This window comes from Littorina saxatilis, linkage group LG4 (assembly GCF_037325665.1).
Source record: "Littorina saxatilis isolate snail1 linkage group LG4, US_GU_Lsax_2.0, whole genome shotgun sequence".
NCBI lineage: Eukaryota > Metazoa > Mollusca > Gastropoda > Littorinimorpha > Littorinidae > Littorina > Littorina saxatilis.
The window spans coordinates 24,838,580-24,861,966 of record NC_090248.1 but is presented as its reverse complement, the minus strand read 5'-3'; the positions used below and the strand labels follow the sequence as shown (position 1 = coordinate 24,861,966).

Below are 23,387 nucleotides of genomic sequence, written 5' to 3'. Positions count from 1 at the left end.
CTGGAGAAGATGAGAAGATAAGGAAGAGTTACTTATAATGGTGAAATGAACACAAAAACCAAAATCGGTTCAGCGCTGCGCGCTGAGAGCACGTGTTGAAATATCTCATCGATGATATTGTGTCCGGGGTGTAGCTGAATACGGTGTCCAAATTTGAAAAAGATCCACCGAGAACTTTGGCTTTGGTGTGTCGGTATGGGGGCCCGGGTAGCTGAGGTGGAACCAAAATAGCTGAGGTGGAACCAAAATCGGTTCAGCGCTGCGCGCTGAGAGCACATGTTGAAATATCGACCAGGTTGTGTCCTGTCCCGGGTCTACCTGAATATGCCCACCAAATTTGAAGCAGATCCATCGAGAACTTTGGCCGTGCATCGCGAACTCACACACAGACACACACACAGACACACAGACACAAGTCGTATATATATATAGATATAGATGAATACCCGCTTCGCCGGGTAGCCGGCTTCGCCGGGAAGAAGTACTTAGAGCCGTACGCCGGCTTCGCCGGATCCGAACAATGAACCCGCCAAGCTTAGGTCCCTCCCAGATTCGTGGAATGGGAACAGCACGAAAATGATTCAGTGGCCATAATGCCATTCCTGACCATATCGAGTCCCATCCTTGTCGACGAATGTAACCGTGTTAATCACCTTTGGAGGCGAACTCCACTCAAACAGGATTGAGCAATTTAGAGCTTATCTGTAAGCCCTTTTGAACTGTTATGGCTTTTCAAAGGAAGGCCAGTACATACAAATACACAAAAGCCGCCAGACCACATCACAAACAGAACTGAACAATCCCCAGGTGTTGCTCACATAGAGAGAGACACACACACACACACACACACACAAACACAGAGAAGCCGTATCTATAGAGAGATAGATGACAGTGTATTTTTCGCGTGGCTATAAATTGATTCGACCTTTGCACTTTTACAGTGAGGATAATTTACGGGTCCAATTTACGTTCTGGACACTGCGGTGACCTTCTAAAAATAGTAACAGAACGCCGGGAATATCCGAAGATGCCCCCCTCATACTATAGTGCACCATACGAAGGAAGGGAGGTAAACGCTGAAAACATGGAGAAGATGAGAAGATAAGGAAGAGTTACTGGGAATGGTGAAATGAACACAAAAACCAAAATCGGTTCAGCGCTGCGCGCTGAGAGCACGTGTTGAAATATCTCATCGATGATATTGTGTCCGGGGTGTAGCTGAATACGGTGTCCAAATTTGAAAAAGATCCACCGAGAACTTTGGCTTTGGTGTGTCGGTATGGGGGCCCGGGTAGCTGAGGTGGAACCAAAATCGGTTCAGCGCGCACAAAATCGGTTCAGCGCTGCGCGCTGAGAGCACGTATTGAAATATCTCATCGACCAGATTTTGTGCAGGGTGTATCTGAATATGGACACCAAATTTGAAGCAGATCCATCGAGAACTTTGGCCGTGCATCGCGAAGACACAGACAGACACACAGACACACAGACACAAGTCGTATATATATATAGATAGATGTGTGTGTGTTGTGGTGGATGTTTGTGTGTGATTGTGTGTGTGTTTGTGTATGTGTGTTTGTTTATGTGTGTGTGTGTGTGTGTGAGTGCGCGCGTAACGGAGACAGGATGGCAGAATTGGTGCGGGTATAGGTACGAGAGGGGGGGGGGGGGGGGGGGGAGAGAGAAGCGAGTAAATTAACTTTCTTCTAGAAACTACACTTTCCGTCTGTCTCTGTATGAACTGTTGTTAATGTAAAAGTAAAGATGTCCATTGCAAGTTTAACTTTGGCTTATCTGACACACAGATACGCACACACTCCCAAACACACACTGAGACGCTTGGTGGTGCACAGTTCCTTAGCGTCCGTGCACAGACACAGACACATACACGGACAAACAAACAGAAACATACAGAGACCGACTGACAGACATGTACACACGCATCCTTGCGCGCACATGTATACATAACATCTTAGCACAGACACACAGAAACAGGGACACATGTATACATAACATCTTAGCACAGACACACAGAAACAAGGACACAGAAATTGACACACAGATCAAGATATAGACACTCAGAGACGGACCAGGCGACAGACAGATATACCCACACAAAGACAGACAAAGACAGACAAAGACACACACACAGACACAGACAGACACACAGATAAGACACACAGACACAGACAAACACACACACACACACACACACACGCTATATGTGCGTATGGGGGTGTGTTTTGTGTGTATGAAGTGTGTGTGAGAGAGTGAGTGAGTGCGTGTGAGTGAGTGTGTATGTGTGTACGTGTGTAACTTGGGGTGTGTGTGTGTGTGTTCGTCTGTTTGAGAGAGAGAGAGAGAGAGACAATGACAATGACAATGACAATGACCATTTTTTATTTTACGAGGGTAACAGAATAAGCATTGGTATACTTTTTTGCATCTGGCCCTCGCCCTAAAGAGGGACTAAATCTACTATAATAACTACTACTACATACTTACATAATTAGTAAAACAGTATAAGTTTATGTACATAAGTGCATTATATGAAACATTGTAGTTTATAAATGTTCATGACAAGGTGCAAAGTAAAAATTTGCAAGTCAATTAGAGTCAGAATACTATATGCAATAGTACATCAACTCTGTAAGACAATGGATAATATGCAGAACATCATAATTTCGTGAACAAAACAATAAATCAAAAGTGAGTGACTGTGTCCCAAAGGACATAACAATCAAGAATATACTATTTTCATTAAATGGGATATACATTTGTTTTTAAAAGAATCTGTGCTGGTAGCTTCCCGTAAGGCATTCGGAAGAGCGTTCCAGAGACGGCCACCTGAATAAACTAGACTAGACTTAAATAAGTCTATCCTAAGAAGAGGAGTGTTAAATTTCATAAGGTGGTGTGAATTCTTCAAAGAGAACTTTGAATAAATGGTTTGGGGTAGAGTTTCGGATATAATTTTATGCATAAAGACTTCCTTTGTTAAAAAGCAGTCTTGACTTTTAGAGGTAAGATCCCTAAATGTATGTAGTCTAACTCTGTGAGGGTAGTGTGCTTTAGTAATACTACTTTTAGCGCTCTTTTATGTAATCTGCTGAGTGGTTTTAAGGAATTTTCACTTGCGGAGTCCCATAGAGTGGATGCGTAATCAATAACAGATTGAATATGAGCAATGAAGAATAACTTTCTGGTTTGGCAGTTCAGGAAGTGTTTAATTCTAGATAAGAGATACACTTTCTTAGACACCACTTTACTAAGTTGCTCTATGTGGGTTGACCAAGACAAGTTGTTATCGATATTAACACCCAGCAGTTTGTGATGGTCGACTTTTTCCACTATTTCACCATCTATCATTAAAGCAGGACCAGCTGAACAAATATTCTGGTGTTTTTGTCTTGTTGTTATGACCATATATTTGGTTTTCTTTGGGTTAAGAGACATATGGTTTAGTTCAGTCCACTCTGTCAACTGGTTTAAACTCCTTTGAAGTGATTCTGATAAGCGAGTTACATTTGTGTTGCTGGAGTGAATTGTGGTGTCATCTGCAAAAAGTTCACATACATTTTGAATATGTAGGGGGAGGTCATTAATGTATATAGAGAAGAGGAGGGGTCCTAAAACCGATCCTTGTGGTACACCGTATTTTACTTCTTGCATGCTCGACGCCGAGGCGTTTGTTAGTACAGTCTGTTGTCTGCCGGTGAGAAATGAACTAATAAGTTTGACAGTTTCGATTCCGACGCCATACAATGCAAATTTTCTCAGTAATAACGTGTGATCAATAACGTCAAAGGCTTTAGCAAAATCAACAAAAATGGCACCACAGAATTCATTGTCGTTTATTTTCTCCAGCCATTGATCAACAAGAGAAACTAAGGCAGTATGGCAGGAATGGTTAGCTCTAAAACCCGATTGTTTAGGGTGAAGTAAATTGTTTTGGTTAAGATGCATTAGAATATGTTTGTTAATGTGTTTTTCAAGTGGTTTTGATAAAACAGACAATATTGAAATTGGCCTATAGTTTGATGGGTCTTTTTTATCACCTGATTTAAACAGAGGAATGACTTTAGCCTGTTTCAGGGCGACTGGGAACTAATTTTTGTCTAAACAAAGATTATAAAGGTAAGTGAGTGTTTCAGAAATTACAGGGGCTGACAATTTAAGAATCCTACCATCGAGGCCGTCGATTCCCCGGGAGCCTGTTTGCTTAAGGTGTGTAAGTGCGTAAAAAACTTCAGGTACTGTAAGTAGAGGAATATTCGGTTGACTTGAAACTTGTTTCGACTCACAATATTCTTCTAACACTTTCAAATTGTTCAAATTGGATTTGTCATTTGTAATAATTTTTTCAGCTATTTTAGAAAAATGCGTGTTTAAATCATCAGGGGATATGTCCTTAACACAACTTGAATGACTGGCAATCGTTTTATTTGTAAGTTCATTTATTGCTTTCCATATATTCTTTGAATTTTGCTTTGATGACGCTAGGTCATGAAAGTACTTAATTTTTTTTGTTCGTTTAAGTGAGTTTACTTTATTTCTCTGTTCTCTATACTCTGCTTCCTTGCCAACTGATTTTAGGAAATCACGATGGCCAATAGCATCTTGTAATTCAGTATCAAACCATTTAGGTTTTACTATTTGCTTGACTCTCTTAATTCTCCACGGGGCATGTTTATCGTATATTTCTGTAAAGACATTTATCCAGTGTGTTATTGCATCATCAGGATCCGTATAATTATAAACATCAGAGAGAGAAGAATTACTTAAGTCTACAAGAAAAGCGTTCTCGTTAAATTTAGTAAAGGAGCGGTACTTTACTGTCTTGTGACCAACTTTGGGGATTTTTACACCCTTTCTTGACCACGTGAGACAAACAGGAAAATGATCACTACAGCCGCTGGTTGGAACACAAACTTCTGCAACGTTACGGGTGTTAGAAACATAGACATGATCTATCAAAGTGCTTGTAGATGTAGTAACCCTAGTAGGGGTGTTCACGACTTGTTTGAGATCATAAAGGTTGAACATATCTAACCATGGTTTATTTTGTTTTAATAAATCAATGTTAAAATCTCCTAAGAGAATGGTTTCTTTTGATTCTAACAAAGCAGCATCTAACATATGTGAACATTTGTCCGTCCAGTTTACACGTTCTGCTGGATTTCTATAGCAGAAACCAATAAGCATTGGAGGTGCCTTTTTATATTTAGTCAAGTTTTGACTAAATATTTTAACATCGAGGGGGAATCGAGACGAGGGTCGTGGTGTATGTGTGTGTGTGTGTGTGTGTGTATGTGTGTGTGTATGTGTGTGTGTGCGTGCGTGTAGAGCGATTCAGACCAAACTACTGGACCGATCTTTATGAAATTTGACATGAAAGTTCCTGGGTATGATATCCCCATACGTTTTTTTCATTTTTTTGATAAATGTCTTGGATGACGTCATATCCGGCTTTTCGTGAAAGTTGAGGCGGCACTGTCACGCCCTCATTTTTCAACCAAATTGGTTGACATTTTGGTCAAGTAATCTTCGACGAAGCCCTAGGTTCGGTATTGCATTTCAGCTTGGTGGCTTAAAAATTAATTAATGACTTTGGTCATTAAAAATCGGAAAATTGTAAAAAAAAATAAACATTTATAAAACGATCCAAATTTACGTTTATCTTATTCTCCATCATTTGCTGATTCCAAAAACATATAAATATGTTATATTCGGATTAAAAACAAGCTCTGAAAATTAAATATATAAAAATTATTATCAAAATTAAATTGTCCAAATCAATTTAAAAACACTTTCATCTTATTCCTTGTCGGTTCCTGATTCCAAAAACATATATAGATATGATATGTTTGGATTAAAAACACGCTCAGAAAGTTAAAACAAAGACAGGTACAGAAAAGCGTGCTATCCTTCTTAGCGCAACTACTACCCCGCTCTTCTTGTCAATTTCACTGCCTTTGCCATGAGCGGTGGACTGACGATGCTACGAGTATAGATCAGTATACGGTCTTGCTGAAAAATGGCAGCTACTTGACTAAATATTGTATTTTCGCCTTACGCGACTTGTTTAATTTGACCTCGATCCAGACGGATTCCACAAACTGTTCTAAATGTGTTAAACGTGTGTAGGTCAATGATTCACTTATATACACAAGCAATCCAGTTTCTTTACATTGTTGGGGGTTTCTGCGTACAACACTGTAACCTGGAACACAAACTTCAGAATCCGAAATCGTGTCAGATAGTCTTGATTCTGTAAGAGAGAGAGAGAGAGAGAGAGAGAGAGAGAGAGAGAGAGAGAGAGAGAGAGAGAGGTTTGTCTTTCGCTGGGGTATGCAGTGCCTTGGCGTTGCACATCTACTTAATTTAACTTAGAAATTTGATTCATCCTAAAATGTTTTCCTTCTTACTCAAGGGACGTAACCACTCAGTACACGTTTTTGAAGAATTCGATTTTGGGGGTGAAATCTATTAAATTTTACCACCAATTTTCTTCACATGCAAGAAACTGACATGCCTTTCGTCCATAAATAATTTCACTTCTTAATTTTACCAGGAAACAACATTTCAGTCTTGAGTATATATCGAGGGGGAAATATGTACACAGGCGAAAGATGAAATCGTGACACCGGATCCTGAGCCTGGGGACCGACGCCATCCAGATCAAGTAACAGTTGTTTCCCCTGATCGTCGAACGCAAAATTCTACGAGATTTCGGTAAAGCGTCAGAAATTTCCACTAATTTTTCGCGGGACGTTTGACAACTCTGGGAAGTTTGCAGAAATCTCTCATAATAGTGGCACAAAAGGTAGTGACGGATGGTAAAAGGTTCGAATTGAGATGATGATTGATGACAGTAAATTTTTTTGACTAACGCACGAACAGATTTTTGTGTTGTAAACGACCGCGAACGAGTTGATCGCTTTCTTCGGGAGACTGATGATTTTGTCACCGTTGTTTTGTGGTCTTTGAATTTCGCTTTCGTTTTTTTGTGATGAGCCTCTGCCCTCAATGTTACACTTTATGCTCTTGATTTGGAGGGCAGATGCTACTTTTCATAGGTCAAAGCGTTGAAGTGACTGTTCAGCAGCTTACAGTTACAATGGCACTGATCAGGATGAAACCAGACAGTATGCTGCATCGCACTGGCTATACGAACTCGGAGTGTATACAAGATCCCGACGCCTGTATTAGTATACACTCCTGCGTTAACTTCTGGTCGCCAAGCGAATTTGCCATTCGACACCACTTTGTGATAGGAACGCAGAGCAGTTGATTATAAGAGTACCAAAAAAGGAAAACAATCTGAAGCTGCACAGCCTTTCAGGCTTTGCTGTAACGTAGATTACATTCTCGGTGTGTACATAAAAGACCTGACACTGAACTGCATCAACACTCTGAGTGTCATTCGACGCCATTTTGCGAAGGAACGCTTCACTCTCGATTCATGGTATCGGAGAAAAAAACCACAACACACAAAACAGATGCAGTCGGAGTTTGGAACACACTTACAAGTGACTTAGAGTGTGTATCGACCTGGAAATGATTGTATACCATGTGAGTGTACATTATTGCCAGTGTACACTCCGAAAAAGAGATGGCGGAAGTCAATGGCTACTGTTACGCCTTTTTCAAGTCGTAATTCGACTCAGAAATTCTATAGTTACGGCATGACGTCATTTTACTGTCGTAACCCGCTCACTGCAGGCTTCGGTTACACCTTTTCCACGAGTCGTAGAGTCACTCAGCCAAACTTTGATTACGGCGCGGCGTGATCCTACCCGGACATTCTCTAGTTACATCTTTCTTTATTTGGTGTTTAACATCGTTTTCAACCACGAAGGTTATATGAGTCGCGACGGTGTTACGACATGATGCCATTTTACTGTCGTAACACGCTCACTATTATTCATGTCCCTTGTTAGGACATACTTGTATGTAGGCTACGTGATTATAGATTTCACTGTTCCTTAAACGGGTTTATTCCGTATTTTTGGAATTATCTGTACTAATGGTACAGGTGAATGTGGGGAGTGAAGTAGTTTGTTCAACCCATCCTGTTATTTTGTTTCTCCAAACAAGGATTGAATCATTTGTGTATGATTTGTGGTGGAATTTCCTCCATGGCACGGTGTGTACTAGGATGTACTGTACTGAATGTTGGGTTATATTTTCCCCGTATGTGTACTATGCGTACAGGTTAATTGGAGGGAAAATGTAGTGGTTGTTTGTTTACATCAGATGGTTTCGTCCTCCAATGATGCAGGCATAGTCCAACTCGCCAAACTGCAATGCTTCGTTGCAAGTCTTTCTGGGGGCTCGTTTGCGCTGCACCTGCAGGGTTCGCGACGACCGAACGTAGAGCTGGACGAACGCGTTCGTTTCAAAGTCCGAGATAACTTTTTGCAACCTGTTGAAGTACTTGAACGTACTTCCTACTGTCAAAACTGCTTCGCTGTGAAGTCCGCTATCCATGACTAAAGTAAACCGGCCTGCATACGGGTAGAAACGCACAACCACTACTAATGAACTGTTGAACACGTCTGTCCTCACTCGACCCACTCCCGCAGTGGGGCACTGCGGTTATGAAATTAAAGGCCCCTCCTGTTTTTGGAACCGCAGGAGCTTTCTAGTTTGCTGTTAGGTAGATTTTTGGTTCCTCTTTCCTGTCATGCTCTCTTTTTCTTCATGAATTCTTTTCTTTTTTCTGCCTTCTTGCTCATTCACCTGTATTTCTTCCAAAAATCTCTTCTCTTGCCGCTTGTCTTGCGATTCATGTATAGTTTAATCTGTTAGTGTTCTGATGTAAGTCCAGCAGTAGATAGGTTAAGCCTATTTTAACATACTGGAAACTGGTAATCTTCCAGTAGGTATTAATTTAGTTTTACTAAAGCCTGCTGGGACACAGTTAGTTATGGTTAACGTATGGTCGTCAAAGTGTCGGGGGAGGGGGTGCACTGTTAATGTATTAGTATTAGTATTAGTATTACTGTTCCAATATTGCTATTGTCGATCACATGAAGATTGATAATTTATATTCAGGTTGTCAGCATGGGTTCCGTCAGCTGAGAACCTGTGTAACCTAGTTACTGGAACTGAAAGTGGAAATGATCTAAAATTTTAGTTTACTAAGTTTTTAGAAGATAGAAATTGCATTGATGTTATCTACCTCGATTTCAAAGAGGCTTTTGATTCAGTCCGACATCAGAGGCTCCTGATCAAGTAAGAGTCTTGCGGTATATATATATAAGTGGAAGTATTCTGTGATGGATATGACATTAGAGAGTTCGTGGGGGCAATATTCACTCTACTACATGTACTACTAGTACAAACGTATTATAAGCTGCATTCCACAAGGAAGTATTTTGTGGCCATTTTTTTTTACTATTTTCATAAACAACCTGCCACTCCCAAATATGCGGGAAATCAATTGCAAAAAAATGTGCACATAATACTCAAAGTCGAATTTACGATACACCCCAGAATTGTAAAAAACTACAAAATGATACACTGTATCAACAACCTCCAGGAATGGTCCGACATATATATGGAACTTGTACTTCAATGTTACTAAATGCAAAGTTTTACATATATATATATACATTGTATATCGGAAAAAATAACTCTGAACATGACTATGTGAAGAAAGTGGAAGACGATATGTGAGAAAAACAGTACAGCTTATCCGTTTGTAGAAATTTATATATATATAGACTGAAAAAACACGCTTGTTTTCGGGACTGATCTCTGGCGCACATGTGTATAGGTGCCTCTCTCAAGAAAGACATTTAAATTCTTATGTGGGGCTGGTGCTTCAGATTAGAGTTTAGACCAAGCGTGTGTTCGTAATGATTAAACATGGCGTCCCCTCTCGTCCAAATGTGTCTTCCTAATGGTGAATTGTGGTGTACGTCCCCTTTCATCCAAACGTGTCTTCCTAATGGTTTAAGTGTGATGTACCCTTTTGACTGCACTGTTTAGGATAGCATTAATCATTTAATGATGAGCGTACAGTAGAACCTCCCCTTTAAGACCTTCCAAAATCTGAGAAAATCAGGTCTTAAACCAGAGGGAGGGGGCGGGGATGTAGCTCAGTCGGTAGCGCGCTGGATTTGTATTCAGTTGGCCGCTGTCAGCGTGAGTTCGTCCCCACGTTCGGCGAGAGATTTATTTCTCAGAGTCAACTTTGTGTGCAGACTCTCCTCGGTGTCCGAACACCCCCCGTGTGTACACGCAAGCACAAGACCAAGTGCACACGAAAAAGATCCTGTAATCCATGTCAGAGTTCGGTGGGTTATAGAAACACGAAAATACCCAGCATGCTTCCTCCGAAAGCGGTGTATGGCTGCCTAAATGGCGGGGTAAAAAATGGTCATACACGTAAAAGTCCACTCGTGCAAGAAACACGAGTGTACGTGGGAGTTTCAGCCCACGAACGCAGAAGAAGAAGAAGAAGACCTTCCAAAATGTGAGAAAATGAGGTCTTAAACCAGAGGGAGTCTTTATTTACTGAGGTTCTGAACAGAAAATCTGAAACATCAAGGTCTTTAAAGAAGAAAGTCTTAAATTTGGGGGGGGGGGGGGGGGGAGTCTTATATGGGGGGTTCCACTGTAATCATTGATGCAAGGTTTGACCTCCAATGAGAAGCAGGCAACATGAACTGGATGTGAACCCCCTCATTAAGCACACTCTCACACTCGATTATGATCAAATTATGGATAAATAGAAAAGTCCCTAGGTTCGGAAAACAGTTACACGTGCATGTGGGGGAAAATGCTCAACCTGGGATAGTGTGAATGCACACATAGTTGCTGCAATGTGTTCACGCCTTTAGAAGTTAACACTTGTCTTTACAGGCTTCGTCATGCCGTCTCATTTGTACAAGTCCAAGTCCATGTTTGCTGTGCTGTGTAAAAAGGCCGGGCTGAGTCTGAAAAATGGAGAGGAAAACAATGAAATAAGTAAGTACATACAGCTCGGCCAACATTTCACTTTTTCTGGTCGCACGCCAAAACAATTGAAAAAGGTTATTACAGCAATGTGATGAGGGGGGGAGGGGGGGCAGCTTTTAGTTTCAGGCCTTTATTTTACAATTTCATCAAGCCTTGTTTTTCTCCCCAGAAACCTTATTTCTTGCAAAGTTGTGAACATGTACCATGCATTGCCTTGCATTTACTAAACTGAGTTTTTTTTGGTATAATTGTTGTACCCATATATTTCTGCTGCCTTTGTACCTGTGAAAAGATGACACCTTTTGGGACCAACTCAGAGAGCTCTACATTGCAGGTGGCGTTTCCTGGCAGGTATATTTTGGAAAGGTTAATAGGCAAAGGGACAATATGGAAAGGGACAGTCAGTTGAAGAAGTTCTTTCCTGGCAGGTGTCCTCTCATCAGAGGGACCTCACATGGCAGGTACCACTGTACCTAGTCTGATCCATATGTTCATATCCATAATATTTTTAAAAAAAGAAGGAATATTGGCCAGTTCTAAGATGGAATGTGTCTAGAATTTGTGCTTATTTTGAATTTATTATTTAATGTTTCAGGTGTCGACAAAGCAGTGTTCCAGAAGAATCTGTCCTTGGCCTTGAAGCGTCAAGAAGGTGACATTGTTGAGGTAGTTTTTTTTTAAATTTTTAGGAGACTAACATTTTGGCTGTGAGCAGTAACAGTAACAGACCTGATCCTTTTGTGTACAATTCAGAAATTTTCAAAAAGGACATTGTCATTTTGATTGGTTTTTTTTTAACATTTAGTCAAGTCTTGACTAAATTTTAATTTATTTAACATAGACCATGAATCGAGACGAGCATGGAGGTGTGTGTATGTGCAGAGCTATACTGAGAAAACTACTGGACCAATCTTCATTAAACTTTACGTACAAATTCTTCCAGATGATACCCCAAGGTTTTTTTCCTTTGTTGTTGTTGATGATTAGAATGATATTGATGACTAAAATACCAAAAAGAATAGATTTGTGGGAATTTGAAACTCAAATTCTTTTTTCTTTATGCATAGGTGACAGAGGAGTTCTTGGAGGGGTTTGGTGGTTACATTGAGGATATGACAAGGTATGTATGTGTACTAAGAACGCTTGTCTGTTTGCAGAAAATAGTTTTTTTTCAAATTCAGCAGAATGAAGATGAATTTGCTGAGAGCAACATCTTGATAGGGCCTAAAAAAAAAATAGGTGTGGTTACGGTAACCCGACCTACCCTATTTTTAGGGGCCGATCCTATAACTTTTTATTACATTTGTCCCAAAAAAAAAAAAAAAAACGAGTGCAAAAAACGCTATGAAAGCGAAAGCGCCCGAGTCGCACACTTATTTCCCTGTCAAGTAGGTTTAATTTGAAAAAACACATTAGAAAAAAAAGTTTAAAAAAAAAAAAAGTGATTGCCTACCTACCTACCCTATTTTTTTGAGTCACTTGAGAAAAAGTGACTCTATGTAATCGGTCAGTGTTAGTCTGTCCGTCCGGCCGGCCGTCCGTAGACACCACCTTAACGTTGGACTTTTCTCGGAAACTATCAAAGCGATCGGGCTCATATTTTGTTTAGTCGTGACCTCCAATGACCTCTACACTTTAACGATGGTTTCGTTGACCTTTGACCTTTTTCAAGGTCACAGGTCAGCGTCAAAGGAAAAATTAGACATTTTATATCTTTGACAAAGTTCATCGGATGTGATTGAAACTTTGTAGGATTATTCTTTACATCAAAGTATTTACATCTGTAGCCTTTTACGAACGTTATCAGAAAAACAAGGGAGATAACTAGCCTTTTCTGTTCGGCAACACACAACTTAACGTTGGGCTTTTCTCGGAAACTATAAAAGTGACCGGGCTCAAATTTTATGTGAACGTGACTCATTGTGTTGTGAATAGCAATTTCTTCCTGTCCATCTGATGCCTCATATAATATTCAGAACTGCGAAAGTGACTCGATCGAGCGTTTGCTCTTCTTGTTTGGCTATGTTACCGTAACCACACCTATTTTTTTTTTTTTGGCCTAGACATTGGAGCAAATGATATATATAACACGAACAGAGGCAATATGTTTTTACAATAGCTGCTGTATCAACTACCACATAGTTATGAATATAATAAGATTTACTATAAAAGAAAAGTACTATCTCTATGGTATGCAATATGCATGAACAGTGCCAGTTTATGCTCATGTAAATTGTAAGGTGATGTTCAATAACAAATAAGGTAATTTTACAGAATGTGATCGTAATCACCGTCTCTTTCTCTTCAGATTTCATAAGAGCCTGCTGTCCACAAATACAACAAAGGATTGTGAAAGGTAAAACCAGAATATTTGTATGGTAAGAAATGTGTAAATGGCTCTTTGTGAATGCAGATGTTGCAATATAGCAGTGTAGTTCTCGCATACTTTTCTGATTTTCCATTCCTGGCTGGTCGACTGTCCGATAATTTTGACATGTACCGTATTTGACGGATTACAAGACGCACCGTTTTATAAGCCGCACCCCCGACTTTTAGCAAAAAAATTGGGACGAGCCACGTATAGGCCGCGTCACTATATTAGCCGCCGTCAAAAAAAATATAATCAGATCGTGTCAATCAATCAAAACAACCAGGCAAACAAAAGTACGGTATTTGGCAAAATCGGCTCCGAGAATAAACAAGTGAAACATTGAAGAAGAAAAGTGAAAAAGTTTGAAGAAAAATATCACACACACACAATTTGTAACCAACACACACATGTAGTCCCGCCCAGAATAAGCTTTTTTGGGATGATTTTCGACTTTTGCGCACATTTCGAGCAGACGAAAACACAACATGGCGGCTCTTGCTCCTCCAACAAGACACAAAAAAAACGAAATCTCGCGCGCGCGCGATCCTGATACATCCGGTGTTTCTCTGTACGCTATCTTGTCACGACGACTTGTTGACAAACGAAGATTCGCGAAAGAAAGAGAAAAGCGCCGAGTCTTGAGTAGAGAGCTAATAAAGTACCGGTAATCGCTAATCGAGCGAAATGAAAATCCGCGGCGACTTCCATTAGGTGAATGCTATTCAAGTTTAGGTAACGTTTTAGCCGCATCTTTTTATAAGCCGCAATGCGATTTTTTTTAAAAAAAAGTCGCGGCTTGTAGTCCGTCAAATACGGTAGTTTTTTTTGCAACTGAACAATTTTTTTGCCAGAACATTGGGAAATGGACCTAATTCTATTAATATTTTCAATCAAGGTCAAACAGATCTATTTTCCTCCCAGCCTTGGGAAAAACACTGATATAGGACTCGCTTCAATTATGGATTATGATCTCATTAAATCAGGAAGTAAGTGTATTGCATTTGTGAACAAAGTGAACAAACAAAAGTCTCTGTGTAACCTTAATAATCCAAATTAGTGTCAAGCACCCACAAATAAAGTTCCATTTTGGAAAAGGAAAATGGCTGAAAACTGTGAAAAGATACTTTCTTTTGAATGAAGGACCCAATATCTGCCATGCTAACCATTTCAAGGTATGGGGGTGGGGGTTGTCTTTTGAATGGTTTGCCTACTGTTGACAGTCTAGGGCATGCTGTAAAGGCATGCAAGTCATTTAGATCTTTTGAAATATACGTTGCAGTAGGAGATGGTCGACTACATTTTACCGCTAAGTTTGCAGCCATGCTGTGTGTGAACATTCATGTATTTATTTGCTTGTTTATTCATCTGATCATTTTATTTTTGTCGTTTTCCAGTGCAAGGTCAAAGGTGCAGGATAGTGCTGTTCGTATTCTCCTCGGTGTTGAACTGCTGCAGGTATGTACATTGTCATGGTGTGTTTTCTCTTTGAAGTTCTTTTTTCAGTATATATTTATGTAAAAAAAAATCGTACAAATGATCTCAAAACAATAATTTGCACAGGCAATGAAAATGTCCTGTATTCTACCGGAAAAGTTGCAGGAAATAAAATTGGCAACCGATCATAAAGACCAGTTAGTATTTTGTTTGACCACTTTTTTCCAGGCAGATTTAACACTTTCTACCCCACCTATGTTGACCTTTTTTTTTAGCCCAGACCAGCTGTGCTGCAGCAGGTCACTCAGAATTGTAGTAACTGTGTATCAACATGCTGGAATGCAGGCGTTAGATCAACGTTACAGGAAGGGACTGAAGCTAACAGTCTGAGCGAATATATCCGTACCTGGGAGACAATGAGTTAATGCAGTCAGCTTGTCTTAGCCTTAGTTTGGGTAGTCACTAGTAGCATAACAGAATGAATATTTGTTGTGAGAGACAGAACTACATCGTACTTGCAAACAAATACATGTACCAGTTTTTATCATGGCTAAGTGCAGTCACTGGTCCACTCTATCAAAATCAAATATTTGCTTTTGGTGATGGAGCAAGACTGCCTTTCAGTTTCACTGGAAACTGTTTCTTTTGCAGCCATCTTTGGTCAAGAGCCTTCTGGAGAAACTGCCAGAATTCTCACAGGATGATGAGTGAGTAGTGCAGGTTTTGTTCTAAGGTTGTCTTGACTGTGTTTTAACACCTTTTGATTTGTATTAATGTGGCACTTCTAGTATACTTTTTTTTTAACTTTCAAATACTCAGGAAAGCTGTACAATTGTGGATTGGTTTAAATTGAGGTGTTTTTTTGCAATTTCAACCGACTGGATCCCACGGCTGGCTCCCACCCGGTTGGTAACTTTTTTGTGCACATCTGCCCTGGAATAACATAGGTAGTTGGCACATGTGCCAGTGATAAGTGATAACTTCTGCTGGAACTGCAATCCCGAGCTCATTTTGCAAGATGGCATCAGTGTTAACAGGTACAGGTGCATTGCAGCGTTGTTTTTTGCCTCAGACATGCATGTACAGCATGGCGCTGAAATCTGAAGCCATTGAAAACACTATGCCCTTGGCTGAACATAAAAGCTCATTTCTCCCAGAAATAATGTAAGGCAGGTTTGACAGAGCTGTAAAGATGCGTGGGATTTGAAGCATTTTATGTACAGGACATTATAATCAATAAATCATGCGGGTGGGAATATAATCATGTGGATGAGATTAGTTATGTTTTTGCGTTGTTGTTTTTAGCAATGGCGGTGAGAGAGCTAACATTCCTCGCTTACTGCTGGCACAGTTCAGGTGGCTGGATTTTGTTGTGGACAGCAAGGTTTGTAAGAAACAAAATTCTGTGTCTGTGCATTTGTGTAATAGAAGAATTTATGTGTGAGCAGTCTCAAAGCAAGTGGGTTTATTTCTTATTCAAGTTATTGTGCTAACAAAAATGATTCTGTACATTTGTGTTATGGAAGAATTGATGTGTAAGCAGTCTCTTAGCAAGTGGGTTTATTTCTTATTATGCTGACAAACATGATGATTTGATCCAGGCAAAGTTACAATGGACGTTTTTTCTTGGAGTCAGTTGAAGAGTTTTGCATAGTTTCACATAAATGCATCGTTGTTTGTCCTTTGTTGTCAAATATGACCTAGACTCAGGATTGGCTTGTATGTCTGGTGGGTCATAAAGCACACATCAACAGGGTTTAAAGCCATATGTACTCGATGACTATACACGCTAATTGCTTTACCAACAGCTGGAGACATGCTAAATTAAGTTCCCTGCAAAATATTGTGGTCTAGGACCCCTTCAATGTTGAGATATTTGAATTTTTATTTTGATCTGGATCGTCCTATTTATAGATTTGGCAACACATGTAACGTTGATGCAAGGGAGAGAACTCCGTGTCGTTGTTGACATCCTCACTTTTTCAGAGGCTAGAACAAGCTGTAATGCATGTATTATGGTCCGCGCATGGTGACATATCATCATTATATGGTCTTATGGTGCGTTTGACATCGATTGTGGGCAAACTACACTTTGTAAACACGGGAGTGCGTTAGTATGCCTTTAAGCTTAGATTACTAGATTGAAGATTATTTTATGAAATCACATTTAAAAAAAAAAGGTAATATTCAGGGTTTGTGTTTGCATGCGCTTACATGCATGTTTGATATTGTGTGTTAGCGTGTGTGATACTGTGTATATGAACAAGTCTTACCAGGCACACACATACATGTTTGATATTGAGCGTGACTAAGTTTGTGTGTGTTTGATATTGTATGAGTGTTTTTGTGTGTTTGTCTGCCTGTGTCCATGTGCTTGCTTATGTACAGATGTTTATCGACATACTAACATGCTTGTGGCAAACCCTGAAATGTGTGTATGTACGTCCAACAGGCGCTGGCCAAGATGCTACTGGAACTGGTGGAAGCCACAGAGCTAGACGTTCAGAAGGAAATCATCGGTGCCCTACCCTCTGTTGTGGACAGCTCCGATCATGCCACAGTGGCTAGCAAACTCAAGTTAGTTTTTCGGATGGGTTACAGTGGAACAACCCCCATTTGATACCGCCCAATTTAAGACTCCCTCCCTTTTAAGACCCTGTTTTCTCAGATTTTCTGTTCATAACCTCTAAATTTACCCCCATTTTAAGACCCCCTCCATTTTCAGACCTGATTTTTTTCTGATTTTTGGAGGTCCTAAAAGGGGGGTTCCACTGTACGAGTGTTGTTCCCAGGCCTCAGTCTTCGGTCAATTACTATTACTTTTTGGATCTGACTCATTGTCTTGACCCCCGGGCCGGTCGAATTCCTGATAGCTTTGACACATGGAATATCTTTTGACCAGGGCCTAGCATTGTAAGCCGTTCGGCGTACTTTACGCCGAAATAACATCTCCAGTACGCGGAACTCGATTTGGTGTACGCCGAAATGCAAAAACCTGTTATTCCCAAACGGTAAACCCAAACAGTCCCAGCTTTCGTTTTGTGCGCCGTTCGGTTCAATTCTCAATCGGTTTGACAGTTTGCTTGAGCACGCACTTCCTCTGGCATCGCGCGAGCATGCTTTGTGCCGGTGTTTTGTAGCTCTAGACTTGAAATAATGTCTCGAAGCGACATTGTTGAACATGGTCAGCCATTCAGTGACAACCGTCGCGATATAACCTTGAATGGTTGAAAACGACGTTAAACACCAAATAAAGAAAGAAAGAAAGAAATTCAGTGACAAAGAATCCAGGTATTCCTGGAAGTGGGAATGGCTGGATTTCGTTCCGAAGGCAAGTCAGAAGAAGTAATGTGCCGATATGGACTATGGACTACTATGGCATAATTTAGTTGCTCAATCTTCTTTGGGGGGGGGGGGGGGGGGGGGGGGGGGGGGGGGGGGGGGGGGGTCATTTTTAAAATCTCCAAAAAATCTTCAAAATCCCCGCCTTTGTAAGCTGAACTCACTTTTTCCAATGCTAGGCCCTGTTTGATGCAACAATGTTTTGCTGTCAGGACATATTGACCTATATCTATATATATATATTGAATGCAGGTTCAACTTACCTATTCTTCTTTGTGTCTGGGAACAACACTGTGTTACCACATACTGTATTTTTTTCCCGGAATATTTAGAATATAACATGTTCAATCAACAGGCTGAATTTTATCTGTAAATGGGCAGTTTCATAGGGGGCGGCAGGGGGACAAGATCCTGCAATTTCTGAGAAATGTGGAGTTTTTTTCATCACATGCATTGATGGTTGCTGTTTCTTCATGTGTTTGTCATAATGATAGCTGGTGGCTTAGCCCAAACTGTTGACATAATATGCACAAAGAAATGGCAGGTGTGAAAAAACACTGATGTTGATGTTGACTGGTGTGTGTGCTTGCAGAGACCTTCTGGTGAGCCAGACACAGCTGACAGTGGTCATTCTCGATGCTCTTGTCTGCCTTGATCTGGCCCCCGAGATTCTCAATCAGGTAAATCAAAGGTGACATTCAGCCATTTCAAAAACAAGAACTATGGCTGTAGTCCTGCCCCCCCAGAAAAGAAAAAAGATTAAAAACTATACCCCCCCCCCCCCCCCCCCCCCCAAAGAAAATGAATGTTTTTTTTTTAATAAACTATACCGCCTTTTTTTCCCTGCTGTTTGTTTAATACTCCCCCTCCCCCTCCCCCCCCCCCCCCCCCCCCCATGTGTTCACGTGATGGGATACTGATAATTGTATGAGGAGTGTGTGACAACAGGTGCGAGGTGCAGCAACACGAGCACTGCAGTCTGTGGATGCCGAGAATCTTCCCATCATCCTCAAGTTCCTGCTCAAAACTGCATCCACTGCTGAGCTGCCTGAGGTATGCTTCATGAAAAGTAAAAATCTGTTCTTTTTTGTGATAGTAATTTGCTGTTTTACTTCCCTTTGTTTATCAGACCTGCAAGAGATACAGTTTTAGCGCTGTCAAGGTTTTGAGGAACACACAAGTCTCGGATCAAGCACACTTGAGCTCTCTTTTGCGAAGGATTTTAGTGAAGTTAATAACACAAGCTGAGAAGTGGTCTTACTTGCAGATTACCTCTCTGTTGCAAATTATACTGTATAACATCTACAATGCGATGCTGTAATTCTGGAAAGTGGTTCTTCCAACTGAATGGTTTAGTCACTGTTATTTTTTGTTACAATATTAATTGTCAACAGATGGATAGGGCCTACTATCAGTCTTCAATGTTTTCCGGATGAAGAAAGTAAAGGTTCAATGTTATCCGGATGAAGAAAGTAAAGGTTCAATGTTATCCGGATGAAGAAAGTAAAGGTTCAATGTTATCCGGATGAAGAAAGTAAAGGTTCAATGTTATCCGGATGAAGAAAGTAAAGGTTCAATGTTTTCCGGATGAAGAAAGTAAAGGTTCAATGTTTTGCTGTAACTGCAGGTTGTTGGAGAGATACGCAGTGGTCTTGACCTCTGCTCTATTGTCAAAAGCACCAAAACGTCAGCAAAAGGGAGTAAAAAGTAAGTACAATGTGTTTATTATTGTTAAGAGGAATTGTTGCCATTGATGTGCGTGTGCAATTATGTATTACTATTAGACTGAAACATGGTAATGTGATGTATCGATAGGAAATGCTTTTTGTAAGTTCAAAGGCACAAAAACATATTGATAGACGGTCGCATTGGCCGAGTGGATAAGACATCGGCCTCCTATGCGGAAGGTCACAGGTTCAAATTCCGGCCACGCCTGATGGGTTAAGGGTGGAGATTTTTCCGATCTCCCAGGTCAACCTATGTGCAGACCTGCTAGTGCCTTATCCCCCTTTGTGTGTACACGTAAGCACAAGACCAAGTGCGCACAGAAAAGATCCTGTAATCCATGTCAAGAGTTTGGTAGGTTATAGAAACACAAAAATACCCAGCATGCTTCCTCTGAAAGCGGCGTATGGCTCCCTGAATGGCGGGGTAAAAACGGTCATACATGTAAAAACCCACTCGTGCAAAAGCATGAATGAACGTGGGAGTTTCAGTCCATGAACGAAGAAGAAGATGAGAGAAGAGACATATTGTTGTACATCCAAGCACTTAATAATAATAATAATAATAATGGTGATTTCTATAGCGCTTTCGAACACACAAAGCGCTTTACAAAAGCAATAACAACATCATTACCAGAATGACGCCATTGACGGAATAGAACACAATCATAAACACTTTACAACAAAAACCAAAAACAAAACATAAATGTTACAAAAATCCAGAGGCTCTTACAGGAACGAACTCTCAGTATACACAACAATTATGATGCACACACACACACACACACACACACACACACACACACACACACACACACACACACACACACACACACACACACACACACACACACACACACACACACACCCACACATGTCCACACATGTCCACACACATGCACACACACACACACACACACACACACACACACACACACACACACACACACACACACACACACACAGAGTAAACATTGTTCATCCGAAAAGTGCACATTCACTTGCGGCTAAGAAGATAAACATAGAAAAATTTATAATCACAAGTCAGAAATTCATCTGCAGTATAATTTCACAAGTTTAAATAACATGCAAAATTACCATGTAGAAACATTAGAAGATGAAGATAAATGTGCTTGTTTCAGAGCCAGTGATGAGGGTCAGGACTGCGTGCTGTTGATCGTAGATACTGTACAGTGTGGTATCAAATTCCAGAGAGGTATTGCTGATGCCTGGCTTAAGGTTTGTCCAATATGTTTTCACAAGTTCTGTGAGAATGTATTTGAAATAGAGTATGTACTTGCATACAATTTGTACAGTGTACAGTGGAACAAATTTGATGCACCAGGATTTTACAAAACTGTCAATAAAGCCTTGGTCAACAAGAGGCGAAGCCATCAAGGCTCACATCGACAAACGGTAACACAAACTCAATCACTCCGTCACACACACACACACACACACACACACACACACACACACACACACACACACACACACACACACACACACACACACACACACACACACACACACACACACACACACACAGAAAGAGCATAGGTGAAACTGTGCAAGAAAGCGAGACACTAGATCTAGATCTGTCTGTCTGCATGTAGCCTACTTACAGGGACACGACTGCCAACTAGTCTCGGCGCGCTCAAAATAATAATGACCGAGACTGTCAGTACTTCCTTCGCGTGACGTCTAACCCTCTTACGTCATAATGTGACGTCAATGTAATGTGACGTCTTCAAATGTTAGAGTTTCTACCACAGACATACACACGCACAGACGCACGCACGCACGCACGCACGCACAGACAGACAAAGTTACGATCGCATAGGCTACACTTACGTGAGCCAAAAATAAGCTGGACAACATTATTGTTCGTCAACTTATATCAACTGCCTATATATATATATACCCTTGTTAATAAAAATGTATCTTATCTAAGTTTATCTTATCTCTCTCTTTTTGTCTCTGTCTCTCTCTCTCTCTGTCTCTCTCTCTCTCTCTCTCTCTCTCTCTCTCTCTCTCTCTCTCTCTCTCTCTCTCTCTCTCTCTCTCTCTCTCTCTCTCTCTCTCTCTAAGGACAGGTTGTAAGACTAGGCTGTGCCTAAAACCTCTATCCTTATATATTAAAGATCAGTCAGTCTCTCTCTCTCCCTGTCTCTCATCATGTGTGATTTCACTCCCCATGCAGACAATCGACGTGGTGAAGGAGAAGCTGAGTGTTCTTGATCTGGTGGTGCTACTCATCCTGCATCAGACCAAGCACTGTAAGGCGGTGGAGAGTCTCCTTCGTAACAAGATCCGCAGCGGTGCCGTCTCTGAAACTCTGCTGCAGAAGACCTTCTCTTCCCATAGCCAGGTGCACTTTTATTTCCATTTAATTTCCTTTGCTTTGTTAATATCCCGTTGTTGGGAAATTCGGGTCATTTCCTCCCAGTGGAAAGTTAGCAGCAACAAGAGTCGCAGGTGTGTGCGTGTTTATTTGTAATCAGTCACCTGCACTTGTCTCCTGCTTTGAACATGAGTGAGATGAAGTGCTAGATTGTGCTTTGGCTTTGATTGGCATTTTTGTTGTGCTTTCAGTGACGTTTTAAATGGATGCACTATTTTGTCTTTTAGACCAAGGGTTTCTGATTTTTCAGTAGACAGCATCAAGGTATTTGTGTATACACATTGTCATTGATTTTCCTCTTGTTCGTTTTTCTCTTTTATGCCACAATGATATTTCAGATTCTATGGTCTTTCATAGATTCTATGATTTATCGGATTCTTGTGTCACATTGATTTTCCTGTGTGTTTTTTTATGCCACTATGACTTGTTATTTGAGATTCTTTGGTTACTGCTGATCTTCGTCACTTAATAAAACTTGTACATATGTATTGTCAACAGGTTGTTCAGAGCAAGTTCAAAGCGGTGCTGTCGCTGGCAGAGGTGCTACTCAAGTCACCAGAAATCTCCCTGTCCTACATCGGCCATGTTCTGTACAGACTGGCCTTCAAGTCTCTGGATACCTTCTGCAGGCAGGTCAGTAACGTCATGATTCACTTTTTGTTGTGTTTGACCTGGTATTTTGCAGTGAGTACAATGAGGTGTTATTAGCTGAGATGTTTATTATATTCTTGAGCTGTTTTTTACGCTTGTGTGTTCATTTTCACTTGAGTTTTTCAACCCCTTGTAGTTGTTTGAATGCACTCCACCAAAAGCGGCGTATGGCTGCCTAAATGGCGAGGTAAAAACGGTCATACACAGAAAAAAAACCACGCGTGTATGTGGGAGTTCCAGCCCATGAACACAGAAAAAGAAGTAGTCTGAATGCACAGTGCAGAAAGATTTGGCAAACTTTGCTGTTTCAGGCTTTTTTTGTTTGTTTGTTTTTGTATTTGTTTTCCAGTTTGTTACAGTGCTTGCTGTTCATGTAGGAAGATTTCTGCACAATACTGAATAGAAATTTCTGTTGCCTCTGTCTGGTTTGTCAATTGTATTTCTATCATAAACAGCTTGAAGATATTTCATTGCATCTATAACAAATGGC

At 40.6% G+C, this 23,387-nt stretch overlaps 1 protein-coding gene across 2 annotated transcripts in view; it reads left to right on the top strand.

Annotated features, from left to right (window-relative positions):
- Window positions 1-6,335: 6,335 nt before the first annotated feature.
- LOC138964303 (Fanconi anemia group D2 protein-like) overlaps window positions 6,336-23,387 on the top strand; it is a 73,114-nt gene continuing 56,062 nt past the window's right edge. Inside the window, exons 1-15 of one of the 2 annotated variants that reach the window (XM_070336218.1) lie at window positions 6,336-6,826; window positions 10,876-10,980; window positions 11,567-11,637; window positions 12,039-12,091; window positions 13,280-13,327; window positions 14,737-14,797; window positions 15,428-15,483; window positions 16,082-16,160; window positions 17,229-17,353; window positions 18,711-18,798; window positions 19,067-19,171; window positions 19,746-19,825; window positions 20,985-21,081; window positions 22,046-22,213; window positions 22,745-22,879. In XM_070336218.1, the coding sequence (XP_070192319.1) occupies window positions 10,884-10,980; window positions 11,567-11,637; window positions 12,039-12,091; window positions 13,280-13,327; window positions 14,737-14,797; window positions 15,428-15,483; window positions 16,082-16,160; window positions 17,229-17,353; window positions 18,711-18,798; window positions 19,067-19,171; window positions 19,746-19,825; window positions 20,985-21,081; window positions 22,046-22,213; window positions 22,745-22,879 (1,263 nt within the window). In that variant the 5' untranslated portion in view covers window positions 6,336-6,826; window positions 10,876-10,883. Of the gene's footprint in view, window positions 6,827-7,417; window positions 7,576-10,875; window positions 10,981-11,566; window positions 11,638-12,038; window positions 12,092-13,279; window positions 13,328-14,736; window positions 14,798-15,427; window positions 15,484-16,081; window positions 16,161-17,228; window positions 17,354-18,710; window positions 18,799-19,066; window positions 19,172-19,745; window positions 19,826-20,984; window positions 21,082-22,045; window positions 22,214-22,744; window positions 22,880-23,387 lie in introns of those variants that run through there. The other variant, XM_070336219.1, reaches the window with a different exon arrangement.